General features: G+C 36.6%; 1 protein-coding gene across 1 annotated transcript in view; it reads left to right on the plus strand.

Moving 5' to 3' along the window:
• Positions 1-11255, plus strand: part of NNT (nicotinamide nucleotide transhydrogenase) — an 83288-nt gene that overhangs the window by 44754 nt on the left and 27279 nt on the right. Inside the window, exons 11-17 of the mRNA XM_025047215.1 lie at positions 1-145; positions 1169-1279; positions 2116-2261; positions 3436-3631; positions 5267-5500; positions 6605-6765; positions 9258-9437. The exon at positions 1-145 is cut by the window's left edge and continues 3 nt beyond it. Of these exons, the coding sequence (XP_024902983.1) occupies positions 1-145; positions 1169-1279; positions 2116-2261; positions 3436-3631; positions 5267-5500; positions 6605-6765; positions 9258-9437 (1173 nt within the window). The remainder of the gene's footprint in view (positions 146-1168; positions 1280-2115; positions 2262-3435; positions 3632-5266; positions 5501-6604; positions 6766-9257; positions 9438-11255) is intronic.

The following is an 11255-nucleotide window of genomic DNA, read 5'->3' on the forward strand; positions in this document are numbered from 1 at the left end:
GGTTTGGGCATTGCAGCTCCCAATTTAGCATTTTCCCAGATGGTAACCACCTTTGGCTTGGCCGGCATTGTGGGCTACCACACAGTCTGGGGAGTGACTCCTGCCCTCCACTCACCACTGATGTCTGTGACTAATGCAATCTCAGGTTTGCTCCTCTCTTGTTTTCTCTCATCTTAGGTTTTCGTGGGCTTATAGTAGTGCTTTCAAGGAGGTCTATAAAGCCTGTTTTCAAATTGTGTGGCTTGGCATCTGAAGTAGTGGTTGTGGTGACTTGGGCTCTCAGAGAGTAAAGGGGTGGGGTTGGAAGTTAGAGGCTAAGGGAGTGTGTCAGGGTGTAGGCTACTTCCATTTCAAGCAGTACAGAGCCATTGTTATTTCTTTTAGTTATGATTTCCTTTAAAGAAAGGACTCCTATGACAAAATTTGGAAACCAGTGCAGAATCACAGCTGCAGCATCCTTTTGGGGTTCTTAGCAAAACATTCAGCCTAACAAGTTTACAGTAGGCCACACCTGACATCAAGTTTACCCGGAAGCTTATGGGACAGGAAACACAGCTGGCTAGTAGGCTACCATCAGGCATTTTTCTCTGTGTGAGTCTTCATAGTGATCCATGCAGCAGTCCACACCGCTGCCCAGGAGCTGTTCTCTCTGGCACCCAATGAGGGCTCAGAGCTGAGGATTGAGACCCATACTGGACAGATGTGGGAGTTGTCCTGCTTGGAAGCCTCATGGCCTCGGTCAATGTTTCTTAGAACATTTCCATAGACATGATTTTCAGGACCTCCACAGGGAACATGTCCAATTCCAAGAAGGAAAGCCCAAATCTATGGCTTCACCATCATGGATTATAATTCATGAATAGTTCCTTCCAGTTCAGATACAATTTATTCACCAGCGGTCCCTTTTTACCATACAGGGTGTTGTCTCATAACCTTATTGATTTATGCTTTTAGCAGGGGAACAGAGATAGAAAGTTAAAGCAAAGTCAAATTCTTATGCAAAAGGAGAAAAAGTTTTCTTAACTCTTTGCCTATGATAGTACTTCAGTGAGACTGGTGTATGAGAACTTTGTCCTTTACGAATCTGTGCCTGTGAGATCCTTCAGCTATGACATTTGATTTGGCGGTGTCACTATAACTGTTTACCACATCGATGCTTCCTTCCTAGGGTTGACTGCAGTTGGTGGGTTGGCACTGATGGGAGGACATTTGTATCCTTCCACAACTTCTGAGGGCCTTGCTGCTCTTGCTACATTCATATCCTCAGTCAACATTGCAGGTACGATGATGGTAAAAGAAGCCAGAGTGCGATAATTAATGGAGACACAAGAAGCAAATATAAATCAGTATAACATGAACATTGTGATTTTAAGAATTTGTGCTTTAGAAAATGTTTCGCTCAGATTGTAGATGCTCTCTGTGAAAGAAAATTAGTTATTTTGCCCATCTGTAATTTTTAGAAACTTTTGATAAAAACCACCCTCTAGTATTCCCAAACAAACAAACAAACAAACAATGTCTTGCTACAAGTAACTGGAAAGTTATTGAATGCATAGTTTGAAATTAAGTTGACTTAGAGCTCTATCACCATAACATCTGTAAATTAGTACAATTTTAGATAAAATTTTAGCCTTTTGCCTTGCCCTGGCCTCTGTTTGTTTCTGAACATTGGAAGCTTAGCACATCCCTTGTGCACAAAACCCATTTGATGCTATTTCGTAGTTAAAAATTCTTTAATGGGTCTAAGAAACCCAGTGCCTGTTGATATGGACATTTTTTCCTTTGTCATTTATTATAGAGTTTAACAAACAGAATAACCTATTAGAAAATAAATACTGGCCTTTGATAGTTTGCATTCCCAAGCTGTTTACATGGCTGTTTACTTTTAGTCATGCAGAAATAGCTGGTTCTGCACTGATAACAAGTTTAGGTATTTTTTTCTCCCTTCAATGGAACTGGCTTGAGTAATAAAATAATTTTGAGGTTCTAAAATGTTGCTTAAAATGATATTTATCCATAGATGATAAAGGTGTGCTTAAATAGAAAAATTGTAGCACTTTAAAAAATCATGTTGCTCAATGAGATAATCTGTTCGTTTATATTTACTTTAATAAGGTGGCTTCCTGGTGACTCAGAGAATGCTGGACATGTTTAAGCGTCCCACCGATCCCCCAGAGTACAATTATCTGTATCTGCTCCCTGCTGGTACCTTTGTTGGAGGATATTTATCTGCCCTCTACAGTGGTTATAACATTGAGCAAGTAAGAGGCTCTTTCGAAAGTGTCTATTTTTCCTACTGAGTTTTTTCCCAATTGTATTTAACATTATCATTACCAATATTCAAGCTCTATCAAGCAAATACAACAGTAACTCTAGAAACATCTTGGTTAAATAAAAGCATTCCTATACCCTAAGAATTAGGATGTTGTATTCTAGATTTCCCTGCTAACTGAATGTGCAAATGTGGGCTTACTTGTTTTTCCCCAAGTTTTTCCATGTGTAAAGAGTCGAGAAGTTTATTAGTATCCCCTTTATGTACTTGGCTGGATTGTTGTAGGAATCTAATGAAATGATCAGTAAAAAATTCAAAAAAATGTCTGTTATTAAATACTATTTGTCCTTTTTCTTACTTTTCCCCTACAAATCTTGCCAGATGTTATGCCAATTCATTCAAAAAAGATAGTTTGGAAATGAATATTGTATAGAAAAACAAGCAATCAAGTTGAACTTCGAAATTTCCATGTCTAAATATAATTATAATAGAGACTAAACTTTGAACTCAGTATTTTCCATTTCTTTTCAATAGCTGTCACTAGATTGCACCCTCTCTGACAGCAGAAAAATCATGTCTCTCTGGATTCCTCCAGTTTCCAACATGGAGCATTTGTTGAGTGAACAAAACCTTTTTTGAGAAAAGTTGGAGCAGTGAGTCAGAGAGACCCATGTCTGGCCCAGATTTTGCTATTTGCTAACCATTTGACTTTGGAAAAATGATGTAACCTCTTTAGGCTTCGGTTTTCTCTTTTGCAAAATGAGATTGATGATTCTTCCCTCTTGTGAATCCCGTGGGACTGAGTACAACATAAGCAAAGCTTGTGGCACAGTCCCTGGCACTGACAACATCAGCAGTTGGCACCTTTATAGCACTTGGTCAGGTCTGAATCCCACAATGAATTTATGCATTTGGTGTGCTATCAAATCCATAAGAACTTACTTTACATAAATGGTATGATTGCAAGTACAATTGAAAGTATTTAATTTCCCTAATGGATAGGAACGTATGTATGTTGAAATATTTAAAGAGCACATGCTGATCCCTCTATATTCCGAATTTAAAATTGTCCTCAGAGAATCATCTCAGGAGAGGGCCTCTCTATGATAACACTGAAAGTTTTGATAGCCTCTCTCTTTCTCTCTTCTCTTTCCTTCGAAAAGATCATGTACCTAGGCTCAGGACTGTGCTGTGTTGGTGCCCTGGCTGGCCTTTCCACCCAGGGAACAGCTCGTCTTGGCAATGCACTGGGAATGATTGGGGTGTCTGGAGGCCTGGCAGCCACCCTTGGAGGCTTAAACCCGAGCCCAGAATTGTTAGCTCAGATGTCTGGAGCCATGGCTTTGGGCGGTACCATTGGTAAGCACTTGTGGGTTTCTGCCTTTATGTGAACCCATGCCCGTTTTTTAGCCCATTCTTTTGATTCAGTTGATGTACATACTCAATTCAATGTTTTAAAATGTTTGTGTCTGAATGAGAATTATACCGATTAGGATTACTTTTCACCAAAATAAAATAAATAAATTATATTAGAAATAAAAGTAATAATACTATCCATAACTTTCTAATTAATTTATTAGCTTTTATTATCTCAGCTCTTGAGGTTATCCATGTTTATTGTATCCGTATGGTAGAAATACTGTGTAATAGTGAGCTACTGTACATCTCTCCCTAGCTCAATATTTAATGACATCACATTGGTAGCTTGAAGGTGGCCATGGTAGTTGTATTTGTGCCATGGAAATCAACAAATTCTACAAATCTGGGTTTCATTTATTGTTTTGTTGATTGCCCAGACTTAAGAAAGTGATGGAGAAAATATTAATAATGCAGCTTAAAGTTAAAAATATGTTGTGTCTATCTGTAGCCGTTACATTGTGACTAGCTCCCAAAATTGAGCAAATATTCTTCTCGTATTTGAAAACTATAGCAGGTTCAGTGAAGTTGTCACTCACATGGTTGACAATGAGCGACATTCTCTTATATATCTCGTTGTTTCACTTTCGTCTTACTCGTTAATGTAAACAAAAATATTAACCAGCATTCATGTGGGAATAACGGTCTTTCATCGGTTGCAAACACTAGGTTGGGTATAGATACAAGAGACTGGCAAAAATTAACAAAAGCCTTCTGTGAAAATCAGTTGGCTATGTGGAGTTTACAATAAAGAGTAATGTATATTTTATTATTATTTGAAAATTGTGTGCTGCATACCTGTATATCAGTAAAAACTCACGTATCTATTATCCTGAGGAGCTGGTGGTTAAACATTTACCAGCACAGCATTAGCTTGAGCCCCCTTCCATGCTTCCGCAGGGAAGCTTTGAGTCCTTTTTTGGCAGTGCCTAGAAAGCACATGAAGGAGAATGCCTGTGCTGTAGGTTCATGGCGGGAAAACCTTTAGATATGATCTTAGCAAATATCCTGAGCCCCACCCCTTCTATATCACCCACCTGGAGCCATGCAACTCCTTTAGAGTCTCCTAATTTGGACATTTACTGCACAAATGTTTGCATTTTTTTACCTTTGGAATTGGCTCACGCCCACCCACCTAAAAACCTAGGCCTTCTTTATATTCCAGCTATTTCTGGGTGTTCAGGAACAAGCGTTGGCTTATGGGGAAGAGGGCCTGGATTATTCATTCCATGCGGAGAATTTAAAGAGGTTTAATTGGAGGTTTAAGTAAATTGAAGATGCGGTAGGCTGGGGGTGTTTGAAGGTTGGAGGGGAAGAGGCATGCGATGGTGCTGTGTGTTTGGGTTCTTTGGAGTTGGGCCTTAGTTAGATGTGTTGAGAAAACCTACTCTTCTGCAAAGGTATATATATCCAGTGACCTTGCCTCTTGTATAGTCCCTATAGAATATATTTTGCCCATACTAGGAAGCAGGTATTTATTGATGACAAGGATGGAACTCTTAAGTGTAGTCTTCATTGTGTTTACTTCCCAAGGGTCTGTCAAGTTTTAATTTCTCTTTGACCTTCATTTCCCAACAGGATTGACAATTGCCAAGCGCATCCAGATTTCTGATTTACCTCAGTTAGTTGCTGCTTTCCACAGTTTAGTAGGCTTGGCAGCTGTGCTTACTTGCATAGCTGAGTATATTATAGAATATCCACATTTTGCTATGGATCCAGCAGCAAATCTCACCAAGATCGTGGCCTACCTCGGTACTTACATCGGTGGTGTCACATTTAGTGGGTCTCTTATTGCCTATGGAAAATTGCAGGGTAAGTGATTCAATATAACGTAGAGGTAAATATCTATTGTTTAGGGGGTTTAGGTGTCCATTTGAATTTCAGAAAATAGCTTAACAGTAGAATCTGTTAGGTGAAGAGTTTGTATATCACTCAGAAATATATAAATTTCTTCTCTCCATAAAGATGGCTTCCTTTTATTGATCCTTGTTAATCTCATACTCATAAAGCTTTGAAGCTGTTTCTTCTAGGGACAGAACTAGTACACAGAAATTTGTATAGAGGGACTAGTTGACGTTTGGTAATGCAAATGAACAAAGTAATATCATTATCCTTGGTTAGAGATGCCTGTGTGGAGTTCACAGAAATGAACTTTATACATTTTCCAAACTAGAGAGAAGCTTATTCAATAAGTTTGTGTGATTAGTATACAGTACTTATCTTGAAAACAAATACACATTTTAGGGCTCCAGTTTGGCAACTTTGCTATTGCTGAAGCCAATCATGAAAATAGGAGTGGAGGGAAAAAATACCCACGTAGGCTGCTTTCAGTGTTCTCATGAAAAGGGAGTCTCCAGATGAACTAGCTGTGATTTAAAAATGTGATCTTGTCTCTCAGTAATCAAGTCATTAAAATTAAGTGGGGAACTTCCATGAAACTTAAAAACCACAAAAAGATCTTCAAGCCTATGACATTTTTGTCTCATGCTTTAGAGACAACTGGCTAATCAGATGCTACTCACTTGGGATCAGTTAATAGAATCAAAAATGCTAGGACTTCGTTTTGAAGTTTTAAATAAATAAAACCACACTGAATAACTCCTCTGTTGGTCCTATGGGAAAAAAGTGACTTTTCAAGGTTTCATGACAAAGAGTAAAGAAATAGTATGATCAGAGTAAAGAACAGTTAAGTCGAGCCATACTTTTCTTATTTCTGTTAATATTTGCTATGTGTAAGAACTCTGATTTGCTTTTATGTTTCAGTATCTGGTGATAGAAAGGGATATTTTAAATACCAGTTTTAATTCTAATATTATATTTTGGTAGTGTAGGATTAAATGACATACGTAAGAGTATGTGTGGGGATTTCTTATTACACATCCTAGTAGATTCTGACTGCCATGTGCTTGGTTCTAGGTATTCTGAAATCTGCCCCTCTCCTGCTCCCCGGAAGGCATGCACTCAATGCAGGCCTGCTGGCTGCTAGTGTGGGTGGAATGATCCCATTCATGATGGACCCCAGCTTTACCACGGGCATTATCTGTCTAGGCTCTGTGTCGGCTCTCTCTGCTATCATGGTAAGAAGCCAGAGATGGAAAGCACATACCAAGCAAGGAACTGGGAGTATTTTGTTAGACTACTGTCTAATCATATTTCTATTTCTTAAAGACCACTGAGGAAATAAATATGCTTTAAAATGATGTTACTTGTTTATCTTTTTAGAATCTGGAAAATGTAGAAAAGTGTAAGAAAAAATCACTTTCTCACCACTTAATATTTCCTTTCAAGTTGTCACATGTAACATCTTTATTGCTGTGGAATCTTTTCACTGGATGAATGTGTTGGTGAATAGGAATTTTAAAAAGGCAAAGCATTTAAATTCCATTCATTTCGTGCCTGCTGTGTGACAAGACCTACAGAATAGCACTTTGGGGTTTATGTAATAAGCGTAAGATAGTCCCTGCCCATTAGTTGCTCTCACCATTAGAAACTATGCTACCAAGTCAAATAATTAAATGAAATGCAGTGAATAAACTCTGTGTGTTCAGTAAGGGAGTTAGTTCAGTGAAGCCTTTTGTGATAGGTTAATCCTCCTCTTCCTCTCTACTTTCTGCATTTAATATATTGATACATACAGTATTTTTTATATATATTACACAGTTGTGTATATATTACAATTTAACATTTTATTTTATCAGTACATAATGCTGTTGCATACAGCTTTGTGTTGTTAACAAATTGCTTCATGTTCAACTTGTCTATTATATGCTTTATATACAAGGTTTATGTTTTAAGTTTTTAAAATAATTTACAGTGCTTAGCACAAAGTTAGACATACAGTGATTGCTTATCAAACACTTACTGGCTGCTTGGTTTAGAAACACAAGATTAACAGTGTTACAATGATACTGATTTTTATGTAATCCTGAGTCAGGCCGTGATTTCAATGTAGAACGTTTGGAACACTGAAAAATAACTTAAAATTCTATATTTATATGACTACTGATGATCTAATTTTATTCTGACTTATATAGCACTGATTTTTGTTTTATTTTAAACAAAAGAAAAATAGTTTTGATTTTTTAAAAATCTAATAGGGCAGTAGAGGTAAAAAAAAGACAATCTCAAACCTGAACCATTGAAATATAAAACTTCAAGAATTATTATTTTTGATCGCTGTGGTTGCCACAGAGTGCCTCTTTTATCTTTAAATATTGTTCTCGAGTCATGCATGCAGATAGCAGGGGTGAAACTACACTAAAGTGGGGGCTTTAACTGCAGTGTTTAGTGGAGTTGCCTTCTACCCTGCCAGTTCAGCAGTTCAACTGTTTTCCTATGGAACATATTTACTAAAAAGTTTCAGTCTGTTAAACAGCTTCACTCTGATGCAGCCTCTTCAGATGTTCTTACACTGCGCAGCAGGGGCTCTGTGTCTGAATGCTAGGAACGGAGGATACACAAAAAAAGTGTGTCCAGGATAATGCCTCAGCCAGTCAGATGTCCATCTGTTACTGTGCTTGTCAGCAACCCTTTATCTTTTAGTGTTGTACACTCCATTTAAAACTGAAAAAAGAAAAATAATTGTTATTTTTGAGAAGAGGTGAATTTGATGTTTAAAAGATACTTAATATCTCTATGAGAATGTCTGAGTAAGATAAAATATTTTGTGGACTAATTTAATTGCTTTTGACTACAGTAATACATGAATACGTTCCCATCGTCACAAACTCAAAATATGTAAGAGTGTGTGAATTAAAAAGCAAAAATATTTCTCCACACCATACCTTTTCCTTTCCTGTGTTTAGTGATTTTGGGTTGCATCATGGACATTTTGAATGATATATTATAGAGACCTTGGATTCTGTTATATTCCTCCAAAGTGTATTGATTATTATTTTTTATTTATTTGTTTTTGTAGGCAGCTTGTTTGACTGGATCTAAATTTCAAACTCTGGTTCCCCTATGGTAGGGGGCAGATTCAATCTTTTTTTTTTTTTTTTTTTTTTTAATCCTTAACAAAATTGTTTGGAATCAGCCCACATATACCTAGTTCAGGTGTCAGCCAGAGATTTGGGCAGAGTTTATACACAGAGTTTGGGGCTTTCTTTCTCTAGCTTACTTCTTTGCAGAATTTCCCTTCTTACTTTCTAACTACTTAAGTCACCCTAAATCTTATCCTTGGATCTTCAAACTAGTAAAACTGTGGGCTTATGTTTTAGTTTTAGCCGTTTCACTTGGCACCAACAGGAGTCTGCCCGAGGCTTACGCCCCTTGGAAATTCCCTCAGTGCTGTTACTTTTTTCCAAGTGTAGCCCTCTCTCTAGTTTTTGCCTGCTTTTCATCACTGTCTTTTAGAGAGTTAGGGATTGTTTTTGGTGGGGGGTGGGGGAGGTAATTCAGTATTAATATTTGTTATATCTGCAGGAGAGTTGGTCAGATAGGTGCTTGGTGGACTTCATATGTAAATATATTAATTGGAAAAACGAATGATTAAGAACCAAGGTGTTCAGTGTTAGAGGTTTTATTTTCATTTTATTAATTCTGAGTTATGCTTTGCTTTTCATCCTAGGGCGTGACTTTGACGGCTGCTATCGGCGGTGCTGACATGCCCGTCGTCATCACTGTGCTGAACAGCTACTCAGGCTGGGCCCTGTGTGCGGAGGGCTTCCTGCTCAACAATAACCTGCTGACCATCGTGGGCGCACTTATTGGCTCCTCTGGTGCTATCCTGTCCTACATCATGTGTGTGGTAAGAAATACGTGTTTGAAAGAAAAGGAAATGGTGTTCTGCAAATAAAGATGCATCTGTCATTTCTTTAATTTGCAGTAAAAATGACTCAGTTTTTATTCTCTTCATCAGAAATTTAAGAGTGTATAGTTCAAATAAATTTGCAAGACTGCTTTTAAAGTACCCAAGTGTAGATAATTAGGAGAATTAAATAGAAAAACAAAAATCTGACTCCCTCCATCTAGAGATAAATAGTTACGATTTGGGTTTATCTCCTTCTATTCTTTTTCTTTGGGTACTACATATTTGCATATTTCACTTGTCTGATCACGTACACTGTTTTATATTTATTTTTAAAAAATCTTACGAACTATTGCCATTTTTATCATTAAAAATGCTTTTTAAATTTTATTTTAAGGGACCTCATACTAATCCATCATATTGATATACAAAATTTATTTGCTTTTTCTTTAATGCTGTATGTGTTAGGTTGTTTGGTTTTTATTACTCTTTGTACTTAAATACATCTTTGGCACTTCTGATTTTTGTCTTAGGGTCAATTCCTGGAGGTGAAAGGGTGTGCTTATTTTCATGGGCTCTTTCTACTTATTGCTGCGTTGTTTCCAGAAAGCTTGCTGCATTTAAAAAACTGGTCCTCTGTGAGAGTGCCTGTCTTCAAGTTTCATGGTCAGAATGATTAAAAAAAAAATGAAAAGAAAAAACAACAAGACAAATACTTTTTAGCTTTTCGTTTTCACTTCTTTTCTTGATGGCAGGAAGGTATCCTGCAAATAGTTAAAGATTTGACTACCAACCTTTTCTTAATTATAGATATTATTCTCTAAATAATAGTTTTGGATGACTGTGAAAAGATAAAAAATAAACATGAAACAGTAAAATCAGATTGTGACCTTTATACTGATTAATAATTCAGAAAAAAGATATATACCCCACCTTCATTCTTTTATAAAAAAAACCCCTATTTTACAACTCAGAATTTCTCTTACATTTCAATTGAAAAACTCACAGCAAATTGAATGTTGAAGTTATTTTTTATAATAAAAAATTAGTTTTCTTTGGTCATATTGTAAAACAAAGGATTTGATACCTTGAGCTCAAAACAAGCTAAGAGCTTTCAAAATTAAATCCCCCAAGTTGTTCAGGAAATTTGGAAAAGTGGAGGTCTGTGTTCCCTATTTGAAAAATGTCAGGCTTTCGGGTTTTTTAAAACAAATGTTTATGAAGAAGAAGAAAATTATTCAATTGTATTAGAAATAGTTTCCTCTAAAAATGAACTTTAATCCTTAGTTTGACTTTGCATCATTTGGTGAATTTGAATGAACAGCAGGGGGCAGCAGATTTTCATGAATTCTTTTGGTTGGTTAAATACTGATTTTGAAATTAAATGATAGGATTTGAATTTTAACAAAGCTAGTGGCATCCTGATATGGGGAGAGGAGGCAAGACTTCTATCTAGTTCTTGGAGTGTTGTCATGGATACCTCTGGCCTTTATCTTTTTTTTTTTCTTTAATGGTTTTCTTTAGGTTCTTAAATTTATTAATAGTATTTCCCAAATTTCTGTGCGTCTTTGTCTCTTTTATTTCCTCTTCTTTGCCTTCACCATTTAGTTTCTTATGTTATTGATGGTTATAGTAACTATAGTAACTTTTACTGAAGCAGTTCTATAAAAGCAACTAGAATAAGGTAGTAAGAGATACTAGTTGAAAGTATTCTTTTCTACGTGTAGTGCTGTAATTATATCATCTTTCTTTTATTTTTTCTATTCTTTTCTATTTCTTGATCTGTTTTCTTTAGTTCTTCCGTTTCTTTTCTTTATA

This window comes from Pteropus alecto, unplaced genomic scaffold (genome assembly GCF_000325575.1).
Source record: "Pteropus alecto unplaced genomic scaffold, ASM32557v1 scaffold73, whole genome shotgun sequence".
Taxonomy (NCBI): domain Eukaryota; kingdom Metazoa; phylum Chordata; class Mammalia; order Chiroptera; family Pteropodidae; genus Pteropus; species Pteropus alecto.